General features: G+C 47.9%; 1 protein-coding gene across 19 annotated transcripts in view; it reads right to left on the reverse strand.

Annotated features, from left to right (window-relative positions):
* The window catches only part of MSI2 (musashi RNA binding protein 2), a 195,560-nt gene that overhangs the window by 64,024 nt on the left and 107,095 nt on the right, over positions 1 to 24,441 (reverse strand). For all 19 annotated transcript variants that reach the window (XM_030462366.1, XM_030462365.1, XM_030462362.1 and 16 more), the window contains exon 7: positions 8,719 to 8,767. In XM_030462366.1, the coding sequence (XP_030318226.1) occupies positions 8,719 to 8,767 (49 nt within the window). The remainder of the gene's footprint in view (positions 1 to 8,718; positions 8,768 to 24,441) is intronic.

The raw sequence follows: 24,441 nt of genomic DNA on the forward strand, positions 1-24,441 counted from the left end.
AGATACGGATTTTTCATACCCTTACCCACAGCTGTTGGGTGCTTTTATCGAAGTCATCTGCCCTGGAAAGCATCTGTTGTTAATACCACTGTTTTATTATTTATCAAATCCATTTCTCCATAGAATGACTAATTTCAGCCCTGCAGCTGCTCCCTCCGTGGCCACTCTGTCCCCAGCAGCCGCAGGTCCCCAGACCACCTCCCTCTGCCACCCCCTCCTTGCTGCTTCCCAGCCCAGATCTGGGGACAGAACCAGCACTTAGAGCTCCTGCCCCGCCAGGACAAAGCCAGGACATGGTGAACAATGTGGGAATTATTACACTTGCAGAAGGCACTCTTTTTGGTCCAGAAAACACTCGATAAATTAAAAAGAAAAACCCTACAACCCAAATCCGCCGACGTGCAGCTTTTTGAAACAAGCAGTTTTTCAACTTGCTGCTTCTAGTGGACCCGGCGAAAAAATTGCCAGATGTTTACTTCAGCTTACATATACAAAAAATATACAGAATAAGCAAAATCAGTCCTTGCCAGGACATATTAATCAACCTAATTAAAGAAATCTTCAGTCAAAGCTTAATCTTTTGGGACAACTCCTTTCCAGTGCAGGTAAGAGGGCAGGGATGCAACCCGGTGCAGATTCTCTGCAAACAACAACATCTCCATCTGTGAAGCCCTGAGCAGCCTCCCCAGGGACAATCCCTGCCCGATCCCAGGGCTGCCCCTTCCCACCCAGCCCTGCCAGACCATCCCTCCTGCAGGGCACCCGGGTCCCGGGGATGGAGGTGCCCTGATGCCAGCTTCATGGCCACCCAGATGAGGTGGGATGGGATGGTGGATGTGGAGCAGCACACCAACCCCTCTGCTGGGACACCACAGAGCTCTGCTCACACCTTGCAGCCTCTCTGGGCTGCTGGGAACATCCCCCTCTTCTTCCCTGAAAGCACTTGAAAAGCCTGATGAAAACCAGCAGATATCAAGCACAATAATAATAATAATAAAATTTTAAAACATCCCAGAATGCAGATTGGAGTGCCCCAGTCTGCTTCCAGCTATCCCCTGGGAACAGAGACAACCCTCCAGGGAGTGAAAGCCGTGCTGCGTGCCTCAGGATTTTCATCTTGCATCCTTGGGCATGGGCATGCTGTGAGTAGCTGCCTGTTTTCTCAAGGTCACCACGCTGATTTTAATTCTGCTCATTGTATTAAGGCTGCTGGTCTATGTAAATGTTGCATTTTGTTCTCCTCCTGTTTCTGGCCTTTCCTCAATTAACATTTTCAAAGAGTCCCACAAGACCAGGAGCAGTACCTGCTAATCACTCTGCTCCTGTGCTCTGGGAAGCAAAAGGGTTCGGGTTTCATCAGCTGAGTAGATTCATAAGCAAGAACTTATTAATGGCATTTAGGGTGTCTTTCCATTCACAGATCATCAGGATTTTTGCTAATTTATCTGTCACTCAAACCGGCTGCTCAGCAGTGACAATAAAGATGGCAAACTGAAGTCGTATTAAAATGACCTCACTGTCCTCTGGAGGCAGCTGCAGCCGGGAAGATGACGCTGCCTGCTCCAGCACCAGCACTCCCCTGGCAGAGCTCCCACAGCCCAACTGGCTGCAAGTGTAACACAACCATTATAATTTTCAGAAAGTTCTATGACTATTTGCACAACTTTTGCTTTGCATTTCCTGAAGAACTTTCTGAGATGACAAAGGCTCCACCAAGTTGCTCTGCACTTTCCAATATGACTGCAGCCTGAGTGTACCGAGTGACTGATGCTGCTCAGTACTAATGCATGGAAAGATTTTTCTTTTTAAGCCAGTGACTGTTAACCATGGCTCTCTGGGTAGGAAATTCCTAGAGTTCAGCTCATGGTCCAGCCCACAACACCACACAGATACCTTCTGTGAGACTGACACCTCCAATTCCCAGCTTTCTGCCTCTCTGGTTTCCCATCTGAGGAACCTGGATACCAGCCTCCAGGGATCTGCAAACCCACCATATATTGCAGCAGAGCAGGACTTTGCCTGACACCCACCCTGCAGAGCTGCCAGGGACACCTGAACCCTCCCTGGGGCAGGGAGGGTGCCCAGACCAAACACTTCTCTACTTTTACTGCCTGCATTCAGGGCAATAAAAGGGAGGCTGGAAAAATTAAGAAGGTCAAGAATGTCTGGCTGTGCAGGGCTCTCCCTCTGGGGAGAAGGAATTAAATAATTTGTTTACCCATGCCAGCTATGATGACAAGATACAAATGGGGTTTACAGAGTCAGTGTCTTTTGCAATATACTTTTAAGGTGCTATTTCCCTGAAAGTCTGCTTGTCTAACAGGAGACTTTCAAACTAATTGCCGGGCTGTGTTTGCAACCTTTACTGGAGCCTGGCAGGATTCTTTTTTTCCTTATTATTCTTGCATTTGTTTGTTAAACAAGAAAATAAAAATGTCAAGGCATCTCCCGAGTGCTGCTGGCAAGCAGAGCCTCTCCCCTTCTTTAGAGCAAGCCCTTGCACACATCTATTCCTTTGGCGCGTCCCGGCCAGCGCAGCTGTTCGCTCCTTCTCCTCCTCTGGATGCAATTTTCATTACTGGTATAAAATTAAGCAATAAGGTATGACAGACAGTACATAGCTGGGCAATTATTCCAAGCCTCAGGTGGCGTTATCCAGCGTGAGGCTAGGGCAGAATGACTGTAACCACCCGAGACATTCAATAATCTCCTTGAAAAGCGTGGCCAGGAGCCTTATTTGCTATTCTGAAACGGAGCCTACAGGGATGCGGGGCTCACACCGCCTCCATTTTTACACTTCATGTAAGGTGCCCTGATGCAGCAGCAATAGGCACCGGCCAGGAAATTAAAAGACAAGGGAGATGGATCCAAGAATTGGCAGCTTTTCCTTTTTGTTTTGTGTCTGTTAACAGCAAGGCAGGGAGCAGCACCAAGCCTGTCGAGCAGTGGCTGTCACCCTGCCCAGGAGATGATGCTCACGGTCCCCACCCCACAGGCTAGGGGGAGAAATCGATGCCAAAGGGGAAACTGGTGGGATGTGGCAACTTGGCCCCAAAACAACAAGTCCCTTCCCTGCGCAGCCATCCCAGCCCCTACCTTGATCCACTGGGATGGAGGGTGCTCATAGCACGAAGCTGAGGTGTGGGTATTGCTTCTCAGCTCTGCAGCCTTTAGTGTGTTTTATAACATGAATATTTATAAGCGAGGATGTAATATTAAAAACATACACATATAAAATATTAATCTGGCACATGTCATAGCTGCAATCTAAACAGATAGGTCTGACTGATGGTATTACTGCTCAGCCATCACCACTTTCACTGATAGGTCCGTAAATGGTAAATAATATTAACTAATGAATCTTCACAGCCCTCGCGTGAAGTGCTGAAGCAAATACTTGCTTAAAAATCACACTAAAAACCCCTCTCTGGAGCTATTCCTCCCTATGATCCTCTGTGCCTTCAGCAGGAGATAAATACCCAGCATCTCTAAGCTCCAAGGGTTAAAGCCTCTCTCTGTGCTGCACAGCCCAAGTCCCTGGGATGGATTTCACCAGGAGGTCCTTGGGATGCATTTCACTGGCTGGGGAGCAGGAGGCCAAGCTGGGATAGTGCTTCCCTGCAAACAACTGCACCCTCTGGAGAGTCAATTTATGAAGTGGTAGAGCTGACAAGGGATTAAACCCCAGCCTCATCTAGGAAAGCAATAACAATAATATCACCTCCATTTATATCTTATGTCACACTCTTCATTCAAAGCCCTTGAAGCACTTTATGCTCTAAAAAAATCCACCTGCTGTGCTTGTGGATGCTCTTCCAGAATCCTACAGGTCAAACCTGCCCAAACCACAGCTCTGTCTTTAGCCCCATCCCTCTAAAAGCAAACCAGCATGAACAAGTGAAGGGTTCCCTTCAAGCTGTCCTCAAAGCACTCAGTACTATTGCCAGGCTGCTGCCAAGAAAAGCTATGCTGAAAATGACCAAATTAGGCAATTATTTCTCTCTCTATATTAAATACTCTACTCAGATCTGCCTAGGGATGTGTTTTTAAATGCACGTAACCTTACTTTACTTGAGGGAGATGGTGATAAACAAATAATTGCAGCGACTCTTAATTATATTTATATCTCATCTATAAAAATGTCAATTACAACTTCAGGGGTCAACTACCAAACTGAGGCTTTGGCAGCTGGACAGAACACAAAAGGCTATTTTTTCTCCTAAGAAAAGCATCACCCTTTGCCAAGGCACAGGCAGCATCTCCCTAACATCACTCCTGTCTCTTCCAGTAAACACAACCATGCTGCCAACTGCCTCCACCTGGACAACTACTTCATGCACCAAATCTGCTGGATGGGGACAGTACAAACATGATGGAAAGGAGGGAGCAGCCCCTGAGTGGAGCTGGGTTCTGTGAAGGACACAAATCCTTCAGCCTGGACTGAGGGTTCAGATCAAACCCAGACCTTGGGCACCACAGTCCCCAGGGCACACAAAAAAATGGGATGTTGGCAAAACCAGCAAAAATCCAACTGATTTTGAAGCTCTGCCACCCTCCCTGCCTGTCTTTCAGAGACATTTTAACCCCTAATACACCCAGTATTGTTTGCATCACACAGACAGACTGCCCTTCTTTGATTCTGTTTAGGTTTAAGATTAAAGCAGCCCAAATCACACGCTGTCACTTCCCTCCCTGCTCCCCTGCCATTCCTAACAGTGAGAGGGAGTTAATTGATATGAAAATAACTCTGGGGGCTGTATGGCTTTGGAAAACATATAGCATTATGTTCAATCCCAGCAATTACAGCTTGGGGGATTCAATCACTCAGAATCTTTACTTTTTTTTCTGCCAGTTCAAGACGTGGGACTGACGTGCTACACACCACAGACAGCTTCTGGAGCCTGCTGCTGCACCCCTTGGCTCAGACACTTCCATCCAACCCTTCCTCCCTCCCTCCTCCTATGCAGCCACAGTTTTTCTCAGCTTTGCTGGATGCAGCAAACCACGGGGCTGGGGATGGCCCAGCACAAGCAAAGCCCAAGGGCAGGAGGGCCACTCTGTCCTGCTCTGCCTGTCCCAGGTGCTCCCCAGCAAATTGCAGCTTTCTGCAGCTCCCTGCCATAACCAAGTTAGAAGGACATCATCATCTTGCCAGGCTCCCTCCAAGCCCAGAGATCAATAACTAATGCTGAACTCCAGATTTTATCTGTGCTCTGCAAGGGTAACAAAATAACACCACCCTTTTTTTTTTTTTCCCTTTTTTATTTTCTTTTCCCACTTAGTAAAACCCTTTAAAGACTGACCCAGTCATTTTCAGCTCTATGAAATTTTAGGCAGTGAAGAAAGTGATGAAAGTGATTTTCCAGAATGTGTGGACAACTTCTGCGTCTGGTTTAGCTCCCTGTACTGAAGTACACAAGTACAGCAGAGGGTACAGAAGCAGAGGATGATCAACACTTTTTCTAGAAAGAAACAGCAGCTTCACTAAGCTGACCCACAGGTATCTGCCTTCCACTGTCACTCTGTGAAGCTACAGATTGTTCTCCCTGCAATACTCCAAAAATCAAGCAATCAAAAATCAATCAAATACTCACAGATTTTGTAGCCTGCCATTCCCACAACTGGACAGCCAGGAAATACAAGAGCTCTGAATCTTACAGAACATCCCCAAACAGCTGGACACCAACAAAGATACCAGCAGAGGCACACGTGGTGATCCTGATGACACTGTTAACACCATGAAAGTTATGTGCTCCATAGGCAGGGCACTCGGTGTTATTTTGGGTGGGGTTTTCAAGCCTTCCCAAGGTATTAATAAAGCTGTTCAGTGATGAGCAGCTTTGAAAATCCCTCTCAGCCAGGTTATATCTGCACATTCCCCCTGCCCGCCTGGTGCCACACGCCGGGAACTTCCTGGCTGCCGGGAGAGGTGCACAGAGGACCTCGTGTGCCAGAGTTATGTCAACAAATATTCTCAATTTGCTCACAAGGAAATTCATCTTGCCTCCTTAGCAGGAGGGAGTGAATTTTAATACTTTCCCTTCCCCACGCGTGCATTGATTATTCCAGGCATAGACTAACTATGGAAAGCCACAACGGGGATTTTATCTGCCATTCCTCTTTCCCTTGGCTAATCTGAAGATACAGATTGCAACTCACAAGTGGTTTTAAGAATTGCCATTAACACTGTTGCTGCACACTGCTGCATTTTAAACATGTTTCCAACACAATCAGAATGTCACCATTGGTAAAATCTGGGGTGATTTTATAAAGGATCGACGCAGCAGCACTCGCTCTGCCACACAGCCCAGGAGCCAGTTTATTGTCCTGATTAGTGGCAGCTACCTGGACGAAGAAGGAAAAAGCATCAGCAAAGACTGGATAAATTCCAGCATGAAGATGACAGTGACTCTTTACACTGCCTTGTTTCTCCCTTTCATCAGAGGTAGAGCCCCAGAGCTCAGGTTTTCTGGCAGCCGCTCCAGCTGCAGCCACGAGGCCCCTCGGGATGAGATGGGCTTCACCCGCTGACAGGAATTTTGGCTACTCCTGGCAAACAAGCAGCATTGTCCTTCATCCAGCAAAAGGGTAAAAGCCTGTTCCCTGGGAAACAGCCTCACAAACAGAGCTGAACCTCCTGGGTGCCAGAGAATGCCAGAAGCAGGGAGGGGGGCTCCCTGCCCCACAGGCAAGAGGGACAGACCCAGACTCAGGTCTCCTCTACAGGCAGCATCAGACCCACCAGCACTGAAGAGTCTGCTTGCTGTCCTTTTGGACTCACAGTTCCTCCCCCTTTAAAATCCATCGAGGAGTTTACACAAGGGTGCTGATGTGAAGAGCAACAGTATGGCTCATACACAGAAAAGACAGACTAAAAAAAAAAATAACCGACAAATTCATAGAATTCCTGGGGAATAAAAGGAAGACTTGTTGCCTCTCATCTTCAACACATATTGTAGGGAAAAAGCCCTTTGTGGGAAAAAACAAAAGGTTTCATGGCAGCTAAGGTGCCCCTGCCTCTGCAGATCTCAACTCTGCAGCTCCAGACCTTCTCTCCAGCGATGACAGTGGAAAGATGCTTCAGGAAGAGGAACCATCCTCTGGGGCTTGCTGCTCAGGTTACATCTGATCACAGGGCCCCTCAGCCTCCCCTCCGAGTGCAGGAAAGCTGAGGCAGAGCTGTCAGAGCAGAGCTCAGCACCAGCAGAGCACAAACACCTCAGCTCCCCGGTGCTCTCACAAAGTGCTTACAGCAGCAGAGTGCCAGGGCAGGGACGGAGCAGGGATCACCTTGAGGTACACAGGGACAGACCTGAGCCTTGCCTGCAATAAGCAAAGCACCAGCACACCACTGCTCTGTCTATGATGTCCCTGCAGTGTCCTGGGCAGGGGAGCTCAGCTCAGAGAGGGACAGCAGCGACTGCAGGGTGACAGTGACACAGAACTGTGGGTCAGGGACTTGCTGCAGTTCAAGAGGAGAAAAAAGGAATTCAAACAGGATCAGGCAGAGGGCTCGCTGAAGCACATTGACAGGGACCACATTTGTTGAGTTTGTGCCTTGCTGGGACCAGAACCCCCCAGTGCTCCCTGAGTCAGCTGCCAGCAGACCAGGGCAGAGAGGGGACACGGGGCCCTTGGGCCCAGCACAAAAGCACCACAGAATGCAAGAAACAACACACCAGGATCCTGAATGGAGAAGGGGATTTATGGCCCGTTTAAGGGTGGTTGCAAAGAGAAGAGTGGAAAATTCCCTGGATAAAAAAGAAGGTTGTCAGGGGTTTCTGGATAAAAAAGGAGGTTGGTCAGGGGTTTAACTTGCCAAAGTATTTAAGAGTTTTGAACTCTTGGTTCCTGTTACCAACTCCCTGGATACCGGCTGCTCACAGCCTTCTCTGGCTCTGCAGACCTTCTCTTGCCAAACAAGTCCTTTGCTCTCTGCTGCTGAATTTTCCAGGGTGCAACAATCCCTCCAGAGCAGGACCAGGACCCGGGTGGGTGCTGCTAGCAGGAGAGGAATTATGCCTCCAAATAATGCCACGTTAGAGCAGGAGACTGAGGCATAAAATCAATCTCCTTAGGAGAGAAGAGGGTCCAGGAGCCTGCCTGCAGTCACCACCTTCACCCCATCCCAGCTGGACAGAGCAGCTGAAGCTGCCTGGAGCTCTGTGGCTCAGCTGCAGTGATAACCACTCACCAAGAGACAGAGGAGCACCATTTATTTCCACTGGAAGAAATGGCCACAGCATTGCAAGTAATCCTCAGCTCATTTTCACAGAGATGTATGAGCAATGTTGAAACCTTGTCTCCCTTGTGAAATATGTGGAGGGAAATTCCTTTTCTGGAGATCCTGCTTATTCTGAGCCACCATCACTGGAGGACAAGCAGTCCTCACCTTCCAAACTCCACTGTGCTTGAAACCCCAGGGAAGGGGTTTAATGCTCAACACATGCAGCTCCTTTACCCTCTCCAGGGATGCCACAGAGCCTGACAGTGCTTCCCCCCCAAGATAAGTCATTTGATTGACCAGGCAAGTCACCTCTAATAAGAAAAGCCATGTGGCATGTCCCATCACATGCCCAACAACCATTCCTCTGCAGCAGCTGTGGGACAGAGGTGCTGGATTTAGCCACTGGGTCACCACTGACACTGATTTTTGGCTGTGCTCACCACGCAGAGGCTGTCACCAAAGGTGGTGTCTGAGTTCCCATTCTCTCTTACCTCTATGCCTGTTGGTGGTCTTGTCAAACATAAGCATGGCGTCCTCTACCTGCAAGACAGAAGAGGAGAAGAGTGCTTTACCACAGCTCATAAAAGCCCAACAGACAGACTGGGGAGGGGGGATGAAGGCAGGAGCAGCCTCAGCTCAGGTACAGATGATGCATCAGATCTCTCAGCTTTTGCTTAGAGTCAGCTCTTCCTTTTGGAAACCTGCTGCTTTCTAGCTGCCATTTGATGCTAAAGTGGAAAAGCAAACATTAGAAGTTCTGTTGCCCTAAAAAACCAAATATCTAAGGAGCTTTCCCACCTCTTGTCAGGTCCAGGCCATGCCTCACTCCAGCCTTTTTACCTTTTGTAGCAAGGTAAGGAAGGAGCTGTGGACACAAATCAAGCCCGTGACTCTAATTAGAGTTACTCTCTTGGCTGAGAAATAGGAGGTTACAAGAAGTATAAGCAGGGTAAAATCTGGTCAGGCAAGAAAGGTATTCAGAGGTTTTCAAAAGGCCTTTTGAAAAGCTAGAGGAAAGAGAGGAGAGGAGAGGGAGGAGGGAGAAAGTTTAATTCGCATCAGGCTTGGCATTTCCACTTCAGAAGAGAGATGACTGATGAAACGTACTGAAGTGCAACCAAATTGGTTTCAACTTTCATTACTATTTGCATGATTTATTCCACCTCCATTTAATCTGTGCAGCCACACCTAAAATTTTGCACTTATTTCAGAAGGATGTTGTGCTGGGGTTTATGTTCCAGCATTACCAGGATTTAAACTGTTGCTGTGAGGCTGGGGGAGCTGGGGCAGGTCAGCCCCATGTGCTGCAGGAAACATCTGGGGCAATCTCTCTGAAAAGAAATTGCAGACTTGTTATTCCTTGTTTGAAACCTGAGGCTGATGAAAACCTGTATCACCACTAAATTACAGAAGACACTGGGGGAAGGGAGGAGATCTCTAAAGAAAAGGTTTTATTCTTTAAAGAATTCCACTGGTTGTCTCTGAGGGGTGGGTTTTTTGGTTTGTCTGGGCTCCCTCTCCCTGCCCCCCTCAGTAATTTTTAAGATACTTCTACGTACCTCTGGCTTTGTACAAATACTTAATTTTAGGAAAGTGATTTACAGTGCAGTTACAATGCTCTCCTCACCGTACCCCCAAAGGGTTCTCTTACCTTCCACCAACCACCCCTGCCTGCTCTGTGCTGGCTTCTCCCTCTCTGCCAACACATTCACACAGCAGATGAAGCTGAGGAACGGCACCAGGACAAAGCAAACCCCATTTTCTCCTCCAGGTTAGTTTTAAGCCTGATCAGTTTCCCACCACAACCAAACCAACCCTTGTGCTGCTGCCCAAGGCAGGGAGGAAACACCTCGGGGGAAGGTGGGACCACAGCTGCTTCCTGTGCCAGCTTCTGCCTGAAATTACCCTGGAATTACAGCAGGTTTGGAAGCTTCTTCCTGGATAAAATTCACAGCTCCGGGGTAAAGCCTGCCTGTAGCTCTCCTCCGCAGGGGAGCACTCACCCAGACCACCTCTGTGCAGAATTATTCCTGCCCTGGCTGGGCAGAGACACGTTTTGGGAAGGTGGGAAATACACAGCTTGAACCTTTCTTAACCACTGGACTGAAGTATGTTCCAGGATATAATAAAAATACAGTGCAGCACAACCTGACACTGTGCCTAAACTCATCTAAAAACCTGTCTCAAGTTAACTTGTTCTCAACTTTGTCAGTCCCAAGTGGTTTGCAAAGTGTGCAAGCAATGGGCTGAGATGGAGGAGAACAGCATGCCTCCTTGATACCTATCTTGAATGAGACCTAAAGATGCTGATGCACTGAAAAATCCAAACCACATTAGGCAGAGAGCCATTTGTCCTGCTGTCTGCCTTTACCCAAAGGAAGAAAACTCACACGGATGAGTCCTATCAGGAGGCAGATAAGGACAGAGCTCCCCTTCACCCCTCCACCACCGCTTATCTCTGCTCCAGGGTTACATCTGCACAAGCAATCTTTATTTTTCATTCTCAGAGGTCTTGGCCTCCCTGGAACCAAAATTACAGATTGCACCGAGTGCCGTTCCCCGCAGCACCGCGGATTCCTGCTCCCCCCTCCTGCCCCTCGCCCATCACTGCTGCAGGACCTTTAACAAGCACCCATTCCAGCACAGCCTCTTTGTCCTGGATCCCCACCAGAGCCCAGATGGGGCCCAGGTGTGTGGCAGCACAGACCCCACTGACCTGGGGGGTCCCTCTGTCCCCTGAGCAGGCTCAAAACACCTCTTCTTCCTACTGGGGACTTACAGAAGGTGCAGGTACTGCTGAGAGGATGAGGAGAGGAAGCAGCTGAGGCACAACCTGACTCTGACATTGCTTCAGCACAGCCAGGGCTCAGCCTGAAGCCTGCCAGCAGGTCAGGGTGCAACACCACGGGTCTGAACCTCCTGTGCAGCCCCATCCTGCTCCTCCAAGCACCCCCAGGACAGAGACAGATCCTAGCATGAGACCAGGCACCAGTGGGCATGGAGGGCTCTGGGTCCAGTTCCTGCTCACACAGGGTGGGGGGGATCTGCAGTTTGGGTCACCTCTGCCCACCTGCACAAGGTGTCCCTGTGCCTCAGCCATGAGACCCATCCTCTGGGTAACCACACTTTGTGCCCTGGGAGCTAAGGCCCCACTAGGCTGGAACCATCATCTAGGCTGAGGTCTTTTTTTATGCAAATAAATCCGTATTAAGCAGCCTGCAAGGGCTAATCCAGGAGATTTCCACGGGGCTGACTGGGACCCTGAGGAGTGCAGATCCCCTGCAGACAGCCCCTCATCCCCCCCCAGCACCAGTTCCTACTTCTGGGATCAGAACCGGGCACGCAGCCACCTCCCAACAGGTCAGACCTGAAAACCTGCGAGGGGCTGAGTGCCAGATGTGGACCAAGCATGCCTTTAAGAAAAAATAATCAGTGGGGTGTTCTTTACACCAGCTGGTGCCCTTTCAACAACGTCTAATTGGTTATCTTTTCTGTTTCCTAAGGTCAGAACATTTTATCTCCGTCTCTGCCCTTTTGGAGTTTACCCCACCCCGAGTTATTTTTTAGGGCAGGCATTGTAGCAGAAGAATAGCCTCTTTCCTCCATAGTCTGGTGACACAATGAGACTTCTTGAAACCTCCTGAATAGATAAAGTGCAACAGCAAAAGGAAAATTCTATTAACGCTTTGCAAAATAAAACATCTGAGAGCTGGGGAGACAAGCCAGGGAGGAAAATCAATATGGAGAGGGCAGTGCTTGGAAAAAAACTTTTCACCAGTTGCAAAAAGGTGGCGAGAGTATGGGAGGGAGGGGGAGAAAGAAACTTATTAATTCAGAAAGCCCATCAATGGTATGGAAATCTGGCAGAACAGCAAGAACTGAAACTACAAGAATCTGAATATACAAAGGGCTGAATAGAATGAGGAGCCCACACTGCCTCACACACAGCCCCTTTCTCACGGGTCTCTCTGAATCACACACAAGCAGCTTGTTCAAGTTTTCATCAAGGAGAAATAAGGGACACAGTCAAGGTAACTGGCAGTAAACCCTGTAGTAAGCAAGTTGATCCCTGTTTCAGGAGAAGGAGAAAAAAACCCACACAACCCATGGATGAAACTCAAGAAGACTCAAGAGCTGTGGCTGCCCAGAAGTTAACCCCCTCCTCTAACCCACAGGGTGCTGTGAAGATGCCTGGACAGCAGGTTCTGCAGGTCTCAGCTCAAAACAGGCAACTAGCACCTTGCTTACAGAAGAGAAGGATGTTTTCTCCAGGGTAGAAGCAGGACTGGAAGATGCCACTGCCACCTCCAAGGTCTGGCTGAGCTTCCCCGTGCAGGACTGAGATACTGACCCCGAGCAGAGGTCTGACTCCCACCCAGCACTGAAAGCTCCTGGCAACCCAAAACCTGGTGTCTGCTTTCAGACATAGCAAGGCTCAGTATGGAGGCTTAAAGGAGCTGATTAATCTGAAATAATTATGTCACCAAAAAAGAGTGTATCACGGAACAAATAGTCTTGGCATTTAAGGTAAATAAAAAGAAATAAAAAAGCCTTGCCAGGTAACACCAGTGACAAATGGACACCTAAGCCCAACAGACTTCTTTGTCCCAGCATACATCCAATTTAGAACAAGTTTCTTATATAAAGCCTAACTAATGGCCTTTAGTTTATTTAACTTTTTTTCCCCCAACCCACTTGGGGCTCTGAGAAAAGGAAGAGCTATGCCACTTCTTTAATCACTGCCTGGAAGGAGGAATAGGGGAGAAAAGGAGGAAAAAAAAAAAAACCCTGGAGGAGCCAAAGGCTTTAATAATCCTAACAGTTCCCAGGGTTATTTAAAATATGCCCAACCAGTTCACAAAAGGCTCCACAGAGATAAATGTATTTGATTTTCTTCCACTTTAATGGAGGCATACATTTAAAGCAACAAAACCAGGGTGACCTAAATAAAATGACTATTAATTGTACTCGGGCAAGCTCTGAATTTAAGGCAACTGATCCAGGCTGGCACAAGAACTCACAGGATCCTCCACTCATTCCTCCCCCTCTCCCAGCAGCCACTATTTCACATCTCCAACTTCTCTTTATTCCATTTGAAGCAAGTTTGCTCACTGAGTAAAACCTGTACAGGGAAACTACCAACTTCCCTAACTCCAGAGCAGGGATATGCAGCTTTCTGAGTGCTTCACACTCCTCATCCAGCCCAGCAAAGTTTTTCCCTGATCCAAACCTCTGAGTTTCTGACACATCCAGAGCTGATGAGGACAAGGGAGCAGTTTGTTTCCAACACTCGTGGAACAACACTCCAACATTTTGTGCTATGTTCTCCATCCTTTCATGGTAAAGAAGAACTAGGGGAGACAAAAGAAGTAACTGAACACTCTGGGAATTCTGACTGGGTGCTGGGAGTGAGGGACATTTGGCTGCACACAGCTGGGCTGCTCCATCCCCCCTGATCCCAGACTCAGAAACTTTACAGGTCCATCACTACCTCTGCTGTCCCAAGAAATGTGTGCTGGCTATTTGGTTTAATTCCTCAGATTATTTATACACACTGCACAACTCCTCCAATATTTTGCTTTCTGAAGCAGAAAAACCTCTTAGCTGCTAGTGAACTGTCAGGTGCTGTTATTTTAAACGTGTGTGTGAAACCCAAGCACCAGCAACCCCCTTCTGCCAATTCCCAGCCACCCCCCACATAAATTAAGACAAATGCATATCACAGGCCAGACACCTGGGAAAAATGGTGCCCCCACAGCAGGCCCCTGGCCTTGATTACAATGGAATTTAACAGAGAAACAAACACCTTAATCTTTGCCCTTCTTCCTCTCAAGCAGGCTCCTCCAGTGTGGCTCTTTCCCAGTCTGAGGGCACCCAAAGTTCCCTCCCCCCATGTTCTGTCCAGCTGGACCATGACATTTGCAGAACCGTGTCCCAGCACCAAGCACCCCACTGGACCTGCCCCAGAGCATGGCTGGTCCCTGGCTCCACCATCCTGGACTCACCTGATGGCTGCTGGCTTGGCCAACCCACCAGGGAGCAAACCCAAGACCTCCAGGGCTGAAAGCACCTCCCAGGACAGCCCAGTTCCACCAGGCAGCCCTGGCCACGTGGTGAGTGAGGTTCCTGTCCTCGTGGATCAGGCACCCCTTGTGTGGAGCTCCCCAGGATCTGGAGACACCCGGGGAGGTCCCTTGCTGAGCACTCCTTGCCAGCTGAGGGCCAACGTGTTACACACCAGGATAATCATCAATGCCACACTGTGCAAGAACAAATTCCAGTGTTAGCAATTTTTCCCCCCAGCAGTCAACTCTTTAAAAAGTCTTCTTCAGCAATTATAGCTAATAAAACTACAATTTTATTCAACACACACATATCATTGTAGCTAATTTTGCTCCATCAGGGCTGAAATTAAAACAGTCATTCAATCACAGTAATCTCAGGGCTTGCTCACCAGCCGTGATATGGCAAAGAGCATCCCAAAGGCTTGCCAAAAAGCACAGTGGCTACTCTTGGACTTCAAAATGCTCCTGAAAAAACCAACATGTTACTCAGTGTTTACCAAGGGGGATGTAGGAAAGACTGATGTGCTCCAGAAAAAACAGTTTTCCACAGCAGGACAAATTAAAGATGACTCCATAGATGATTTCTCATTAATTCCTTCTCTGGCATTAATTACGTGAAGTACTGATGAAATCAAGGGTCTTTGCCACTCTCCCATCAAGTTAAAAAGTCTACAAGGACTCTTGGAGTTTGCCTTTGACCTTCCAGCTTGGCTGAGAACTTCCCTTGCCCCCATCAGATTTCCAGCACACGTCAGCCAACAACGAGTGGGATGAGAAGGCTCCTGGAAAATGTAAAACTCCCCACAGAACACATTCAGACATTCACTCATTCATCCACCTGGGCACTGGCACTCTCTGCAGTCAGGTGGCTCTCATCCCTCAGGTACCTGTGGCACTGGGTACTTCAGGGATGCCCTTATCAGTGGGAATGAAGCTGAAGACAGCAGTGACACAGAGAGCCAAGCAAAGCCCATCCTGGCGCTGCCCTCCCCGTGGCTGCAGGACACGTTCCTGTTCACTGCTTGTAGGGACAGCAGAGCCTGGCAGCACTGGAGCACAGCAAGCCTTGGGCTGGGCCTGAGCTCTGCAATCAAGTCCTGCAGCCAGCTCTAATTGCCCAGAACAATTTATGCCCAGAGGCAGCCATCCCCTGAGCCTCCTTTGCTTGATAAGAAAATAGGTTCCAGCACTGCATTTCTGAAATGGAGAGAGAGGTGGAGGAGCTGAGACCACACCTGGGAGAGCTGGCAGGAGCCAGCCAGATGTCCCTGATTCTCCTGCCCCTCTCCTTGGCCAGACACTGCAGGTAATCAACAGCCAACCCACCACCCTCGACACCTTCTTAAGAAAAAAAAGCACCAGCTAACCTGCCAGGGGACAGAAAGCAGACACCAAGCACGTTTCTGGGAGCAGGCTGATCTACTGCCACACGATGGACATGTACATGAAGCTGTAGTGTTTGGTTAACAAAATGCATTTGTGCACTAGAGCTGTGCCTCCATCAGGGCTGTAACTGAGCTCCTGTCCGTGCTTCTGCCAGAAATCACTGCCATGGAAATTCCTTCCGTGATCAAAGTTGGTCTGTGCTACAGGAGACAGGGAGCAATTGATAACTCTTAAAATATGTCAACAGCTAAAACCAGCTCAGCATGCCTTCAGATGCAAGGGAGGAAGCATGTTCTCATCTGGTTCAGCCCAAAGCCAGCATTAGATCAGGGAGCTCCTGCTGCCACCCTTCACCAGAATCCAGTTCAAAACATCTGCTGGAGAGCCTCCAAACTCTCTTACAAACATTTAATTCACTCTGCCTCAAAACATCTTTGTGTTTTACTCATCTAATAGACAAGGAAGAGAGGGTGTGACTGGAAGGAACATTAAGCTACAGGCATTTTCAGTGACCCATTCCTAGCCCCAGAGCCAGACACTCTCCTGGGAATCTTTGCCTTCAGTTCCCTGTCAGCATCAGGAGATCCACCTCCCACCTGCATCCTTGTCTCACTATTTATTCAAGATGCCCTGCCTCCCTGCACATGCGTGTGAACAGATCGTGAATTATTTTCTACAAACTTGCCCAACAACTGAGTAACTTCTGACGTGTTTCCTTGCCAGATCCCTAGATGAATGAAGAACCCAAGCTCCCTCACCCTGCTCCAGCCCTGTCCTCTCACTCAGTCCCTTAAGTTTTCCCCAGATGAAAACACAAAACACACACAAACTGTACTTTTTAAATGCACACACAATAATCCTTAAACATTCTTTTTGGTGCTCACACGAGAGCCAGAGTTCACGTTTAAGCTTCTGCTGGTGAAACACAGGAGAACTTCTGCAACTTCGAAAGCAAATGCCAAGAGCTCCACAGGAGTCAAATCAAAACTTAAATATATCCAATATCCCAGGAGTCACAGCACAAGCCCAAGAGCCCACAGCCCTGTGGACCATCCCAAGCAGTGCCAGGAAGGGCTCCTCCCCTCCGTGCTGGAGGAGATGGCACCACGGGGCACAGGAGGAACATTGCTCCTTCAGCAGTTCAGGCAGCCAGGTGTGAGCAGGTTTGTGATTTTACTGTCACGGAACATTAGCTGCCGTCAGCAGAAGTAATTCTTCCTCCCTTCACAGTGCTCCTTTGCATATTAGCCCTGCAAAGTTGCAATCTGTTTTCTTTTCCAAGCAACACTTAAGAGGTGCTGCCCGTTAGGCCTGGCTGGCACAGAAGGCTCCAGTCCCTCTCAGCAGAGAAGGAGCTTCAAATATCTGTGGAGCACTTGGTGGCCATGGGATGGAGCATGCCAGGCACAGGGTCCTTCCCTTCCCTTCCCTGGCCTGGCAGTTTCCCTGCTGATGCAACACTGAAACACCAGCAGCTGGGTTGTTTGCTGCAAACAAACGTGCAGAATAACAAGACCCACAGAGACCATTAAAAGCCACCTACCAGCAGCAGCACCAGAAACCATCCCTCTGGTCACCAAAGTGCAGCACACCCGGCTCCACATCACACCCCCACCCAGGAACAACCCCAGTAAACAAACTGCTGTCAAGTGTGGCTCCATCTCCAGCACAGAGTGCAACCCAAAGAAGCCCTTCCAAGATGGGGTGTCTGAAGACACCTATGGTAGACTTCCCTAGAAAGCCCTTCCTGGAGTCAAGCCCTAAGGGACCCACTTAGGCAAGCCCACCACAATGTGCTGTGTCACCACGTTACTCAGCTCCTGGTCACCCAGTGACAAAGCCTACAGAGAAGGAACCAAACCACATCCCTCCACACGTGTCAGAGCACAACCCCCCCAGTGCTGAACTCCTCCTTCCTACCCACCAACCCAAGTCAGTAACTGGGGGGTTCCCTTTGGTGCCCCCATACATACATACCCAGCTCAGAGCTTGCCTCTTGCAAAGAGTACCAAAAGCCCTCAAGTCACCAGAAATCAGGAGTTTCTGGCAGTGCCTTTGCAGTACAGTCCTGCTGCAGGACAGACACAGGTGAACAGATCTGAGCAGCAGGACAGACACAGGTGAACAGATCTGAGCAACATCCTGAGCAAAGTAACAGGATCAAGTTTAAAGAGCTTCCTGCTGCCCTTCTGTAAATACCTGCTGAATAAGTGTGAAGATAAGACAAGTATTGCATTACTATATTTCCTGATGCATGAAGGACTTTTTTTTTTTTAAACTCCAAGCAATAAAAAAGTATGAACAATTGCCACAGTCAGCTCCAGCAAAAGGCTCAGCTGCAAAACGAAAGTGTAGTTTATTAGCAAAGAAAAACTCATCTAAGTTTCTCTTGACTGTAATGAAAAAAAAGTTTCATTTTATTTCCTGCTAGATCCTTTTTCCTTTTATTGTTCTTTTCAGATACTGACTTGCATATTAAAGAACATTTTTCCAGGGCTATTTCTTCCAAGCAGAACTTTCCTCCTTTGTCCTTCAACCTTCAGTCAAACACAGCTTGTATCTCTACATTTAGGGACATTTTCTTTTATGGAAAAAACACTCGTAGCCCAGCCCCTTGCTGTAACAAGTGTTGCTGTGCTCTAGGGAAGGTGCAGAACTGCCAGCGTGGGGGTCCCAACCCCTTTTCCCTCTGCACTCTGCAGCAGGGTGAGAACAACTCAGCCCCTGGGCACTGACTCCTGTGCAGGCTGCTGACAAAGGTTCTCAGACCCAGCTCATTGCACTGGTGAGTTATGACTTTGTTTAAAGGCTGCTCCTTGGCTCAGAGCCCCTCTGCTCCTCACCCATCTCTGAGAGGAGAAATGAGGCAAAGGCAGCACCAGCTCTGGCTCCTGTGCTCACATCACAGGCTTAGGCTTCTCTTTTCTCTACTTTAAAGTACACCGAAAGTCTTGAGGAGAGGACAGAGGCCCAAGCCACTTGTGGGAATGTCTTGTAAACCTGTTCACTCCAGAAAACCCCATTCCCAAGGACTCCTGGTGGCAATCCCCACCACCTATCACTGCCAACCCACTGCCCAGCCTTCTGCCTGCCGTGCAGGAGCTGCACCAGGGAGCACCACGCCAGGCTGCCCGCATGGGTTTTTGAAGCACCACCTCAACTTCATTTCACCCCTTCCCACTCTGCAGTCAGGCTCCCGAGCGTGCTGTAATAAATGCCAGGCAGGACGATCCACCTGGAGAACAGGCTATTAATGCTGAGCACAATATTAAAAAGAAAGCAATTAGCAGCTCTGGCTGCTCGGCACAGCTCCGAGCCCCCCCTCGTGCCCGCGCGTCCCGCTGCGCCCCAGCCTCACCGCCTTGGAGAGAGATTTAATGCCCCTGAAGGGTGGTTAGAGGTGGGTAAATTGAGTTTTACACGTGTCAGCAAGGCAAGCTCTCATCAGTTTGACAGAGCCTCCCCCAGCCCTTTGAAACCAAGGGTCAGCTGCAAGTTTTAATTACCCCCGGCCGGCGCGGGGGTCACGGCAGCATCACGGAGCTGCACCCACACTGCTCCTCTTCTAAAGCCTGCTGCAGGAAAAACATCATCTTCTGGTGTGGGGTTTTGGTTGCTTAAAAACACGTTGAAGCTGTTTGCCCCCCTGCAGCTGCTCAAGCAATCAAAATTATTTCTGCAAAATAGAAGTAATATTCTTCAGTTTACAAATGAAAACCAAGGGAAAGGGGGTGCAAAAGGAGCTCCCACCTTTTCACTCCCTTTTCTCCCCTAAATGCTGGAGAACAACAACGTCCTCCCTTCCTCCCCTCTACAGGGCACAACCCCTGCCTCCCAACGTTTTGTTTGAAACCTCTTGGCTTCCAACACTTTTTAGTTCTTGCCCAAAAGCTATTTGAATGGATTATGCCCCAGTGATGAATCTCTCCTAGAAACGGTACAAGAGATTCTTGAATCATGGCAAACAGGCTCAGTAAATCAAACGCACTGCAAAAACAGGCAAAGAGAGGATTTTGGTGCTAAGAACGGGGTGGCAGGTCCCCCCATCAATCCCGTGTGACTGACAAGATGTCCTTCTGAGACGTGGGTATGTATTTTCTTCAAACTTTGCTTCACTGACTGCACTTTATTATGCTGACATAAAGCGAGATACAATAATTAAGCTGCGATCTCGGTGGATCGTTCACAATGATAATTCCACCTTTCTAATTCAGCTTCAAATAAACCCCCTTTGTTCTGTCTTATTACACAGATTCTGGTATCATTCAAGTATATTAACTGCAGCCTATTACTGTCACACAAAAATGCTCCCTGAGCCATAGCAAAAGGCTCCCCAGACAAAACTTTATGTCATGTTAATCCAAGCTTTAATAACTATGAGGATATATAACTGTATTCTAATTGTGCTTTGTGTTTCTGCCTACAGAAACCAGAAGATATCAGAAGTGACAGAGGCAGCTTCTTCACCAACTCCTCATCCTCATTCACAGTATTTCCCCCCCAGAGCCCTGGGGTACAAGGAGGGGCAGGGAGGGAAAGCTGAGCTGGGGGTGTTGAGTGCTGTGGCTGCTCCTGCAGCAGAAATTAATACCTTCTAAAATAGCACTTAAACTGGGATAATCAGTATTATGGAAATTGTACATATTTAATTCTTGAGTGTCTGCTGAAAACACGACATGATAAAGGACTGTAGTAAGCAGAGCATTCATTTTGTAGCCAGTGCTTAAAATAGGCAAAGGAAAAAAAAGGAACAGAAAAGAAAGAAAAATAACCTGGAAAGCAGTGATGAAAAGCTTCACAGATTTCTAACAGTGCATTTTGCAGTGCCAGCTGAAGCTGGGAAATGTTTTTAAGGGGAAGGATCTGCCCCACTCCCATGAGGCTGAGGCAAAAGTGTTCTCTGCTGTCTTTTGCTTGTGCCAACCCAGCTTTAAGTGCCCCGAGAAATGAGATTTATACCCCTCCTGGAAGCAAGGTGACAGTGCTGATCTCGCAGCTACATCCACCGGGGGCTAAAAGCAGCCAGATTTTAACCTTGCTGCTCAGCTGGAGGACACTTTCCACTCCTCCTTACTCTTGTGCTCTGCTCATTTTCTACTGTCATCTTCCCATTTTGTTCCTGTAAGTTTGCTTCAACGCAGATAATCAAAGCTAACCTAATGAAAGAGGAATAATGGATAGGAGTGCAAAAAGTAGAGAGGAGGAAAGCACGAGCAGTGACTTGTTCCAGGTCAGCACACAAAGCAGGGCCAGAAGTCAAAGTGTCCCCAACACACAGGACTCGGTGTTTCCTCCTCCCACAGGTGCCCATTTGGCCTTTTCTGTGACTCAGAAATAACTCCCCTCGTCAGCCCCTTCCTCCAGCCCTGTTCAGTGGGAGCTGGGGAGACTCTTTAGAGGAACTTCCATACTGATTAGCCAAAACACCACCAAAACTCAAGGAAACGCAGTGGTTTTCCTTCCTGTGCACTCACCACCACCCCTTGAGGGCTTTCCCAGCACTTTAACACGAGGTGAAAACGTGTAATGGAAATAAGTATTTTACCTGATTTACTTGTTACTGATTTATAACACTCAACTACCACACAGGGTCATTTTGCAATGTCATAAAAATAAGACTCTGTATTTTACTTGAAGCTTACTGACAACCCAGGTGGGGTTTTACATTTCCCCATGAAAGGAGCTCTGCAAAACTCTGTGTTAAAGTCACCAATGCTGCTGTCTGCCAGGATATAGCCCTTCCAGCTTCACCAAAAGCCATCAAACATTATTTTTTATCAGTTTCTAAGTTACTCTGGATTGACTGCTTCTCCAGCAAATCATTGCAAAAAAACCCAGCACCTGATTTCAGGGACCAAGGCACAGAGTTTATTCTTAATGGCTCCATCTTCTCAGGCCTGGTGCTGGTACTCCCCAGTCCTACACAAAGCATTTTGTTTTAAAGAGCCAGGCTCATCTCATCACTCCAAAGGTTAAATTAAACCAGGAGGTTCAGTGTTACTGAATGACTCTGCTCATCTCTCTTGGCAGCTGGATCTCCAGGACCCCTTTGGTGAAGCAGCAGAGAAGCTGTCTCACCCCCTCCCCTCTTTGCACCCTTCCAGCCCCGTTTGCCACTGACCTCCTCTTGTCTGGTATGGCATTTACAGACTTGTAGAGCTACACACCAGCCCCCAGGGAGATCCTACAGATCAAATCCACATCTGTCTCAAGTGTCAGAAATTCAAAATCAGCTCCTTCAGCTCCCCAGACTCTAATTAGGTGGCATCTCCCAAACGTTTGCCAGAGTAAGCCCAAAATGCTGTACATTTTAGTGACAGGAGGTTCTGTTTATTGGTGTGAATTAGACAAACTTTAAAAACTTCACTGGTTATGTTAAAAAAAAATTAAAGATGAATTCAAATGAGACTAAAGAAAGTGACTAGAAAATTTGGGGTTTACTCCTGAAGACACTGAGTCCCCCATCACTGAGCAGAGAAAGGGCAGGAAGGGCTGGGGCTCAGACAGGGCTGGGTGCAGAAGGGAAAACCGTTTATTTCATCAACTCTGGCATTTTAATTTCTTCCATCTTAAAAGAAACAAACACTGAAGACCAATGAGCAGGATGGAGGTGGGATGGAAGCTCTCTGAGGACACCAGCTCTGGTCACTGGTCCAGAGCATCACTGCAGATGCAAAGGGCTGCAGAGATAGAGCAACTTGTTTTACCTTAGCCAAAAGTAACCAAGAAAAACACCCATTCTCCTCTTGTGCTTTAGTGGGACCCTCAAGGGAACACCAGCACCCCCACACTCATTAGCTGCCTTCGTTGGGAGATCAGAAGCAGCATGTGAGAGTGGGGCAAAGCTCAGAGAGACCAGGAGAATGAGGCAGATGGACTCACCTTGCCCTTTCCCTTCTGTGCAAATGATCCAAATAAAAAATATCCCTAACACCCCTGAGAATTCCCTTTCTCCTGGGCTCCTGTTTCACATGGCCTCAGATGTTCCACAACCCACCACCTCCAAACCAGGAGCTGCACTTGAAGAGCCACTGGATTTTCAATATAATAGAGGATTTGATGAGCCTGATGACACGAGAGCCTCATGGTTCCATATTTTTAGGTTGTTTTCTACAATGTGTTTTGAAAGTGAAAATGAACAGTCTTGTACAAATCACAAGGCTCCAGAAACTGGAGTATTCAGAAGGAAAAAAATTAAAAAAAAAAAAAATCACAGAACAGCCTGAAATTCTTGATAAATTGTGAAATTTGGCAGCACCCATCTGACGATGTTTATTTCTTTTCCCCAAAGTTGTACTATGCTGAACATTAGATCAAAACAGTTTTCTTTGGCAGACACAGGTTCTGCTCTGCATTCCCCTTCTCCCTGACACACCATATGGACCACTCTTAATGAAAGAGATTTTGAGGGGGATACTGAAGGAGCTCAGCACTGGTGCACACACTGCTTCTCTCTGGAAGCTACAGACTAAAACACATCACACGTTTTTGAACTATCTCTTTTGATTTACAAGTCCTTAAAAGTGCAGTCAGTAAGCTCAGATTAAAATAGCAAATAATGCTTTAGTGACACAAACCACACAGACACATACATCCACATAACGCAAAATTACTGCTGTTTTTACAAAACACCCTTAAGCAGCACACTATAAAAGGGCTCAGTGAAATGAGAAAAACTGGCTTGGACAGCTTCAATATAGAAGAGATAACAAGACAAGCAAACATTTATAAAAAAGTGAGAGGTGTTTCTTTCTGCAACAAGGTACTGAAGGGTATTTCCACCATTTCTCATATGCTCAGAACACAGTACAATGCAAAGAGCCAGCCCCAGGAAGGCACCGGGCACTCAAAGGCAAAAGGCTAAAGGAGAATCTTTTTTTAGAATGACCAAATTATCTGCCCACGAGCCCAGCAACTCCCTTGGGATTTCTATCGACTTAAAGGAAATCTGCCAGTAATCCCATCAGCAGCAACGAGGCTGAGGTTCTGCCTCTGCAGCAGAACAAATCCTTCAAGGAGCAAAGTGCTTTTATTTTGGGGGAAAGATCTTTGTCAAAGTTGCTTTTAGTTTTGCATCTCCTCTCCCCCTTCTCTTCCTTCCTCCCTGAGCAAGGATGGACAGGCATTATCTAAAAAAATCTTGCAGCATAATGTCAAGATCGATACGTTGACCTAACAAGTAATGCCAGCCTTGGTAGTGCCTTAATGATGTGATCATTATCTCCTTACCTCAAGTGCAGCACCACTGCACGTGTGCCAGCAGGAAGACTTACAACCAGTCAGTGCAAAGCACCACAAACTCTTCCCCACGTGCATTTGGAGAAATAAAAATTGGCTTTCCCTGCTCCCCAACACTCACAGGGGGCTGAGTTAACCAAGAGCAGTGGAAAAGCTGCTGCCACGGAGCAGCAAGTTGCTGTCTTTCCCTCTGTGTAACACAGCCTCAGGGGCTCTGGTCATTCCTACCAAAACCTTCTGGATTTGCTTCCACACACTGGGAGCTGACGTGGTGTGCAGAGGCAATGGGGATGGGGATGCCAGCCTGGAGACCTCTCTCTGACTGAATATCCCTGGATTTAATGACCCACGGGGAATTCACTCTGTCCTACATCCCATTTGTCTAGGAACACACAGCATTTTTAAGACACAAGCACATTTATAAAACCCATTGTACCCAGGACAGCTCAAGAGACTCACACTTTCCAAAAACATTTGCAATGACACGGGGTCACAGGCCCAAGTTTTGGCCCTTGCCCTCACCAC

The sequence above is a fragment of the Calypte anna genome, chromosome 19, assembly GCF_003957555.1.
Source record: "Calypte anna isolate BGI_N300 chromosome 19, bCalAnn1_v1.p, whole genome shotgun sequence".
NCBI classification, from domain to species: Eukaryota; Metazoa; Chordata; class Aves; order Apodiformes; family Trochilidae; genus Calypte; species Calypte anna.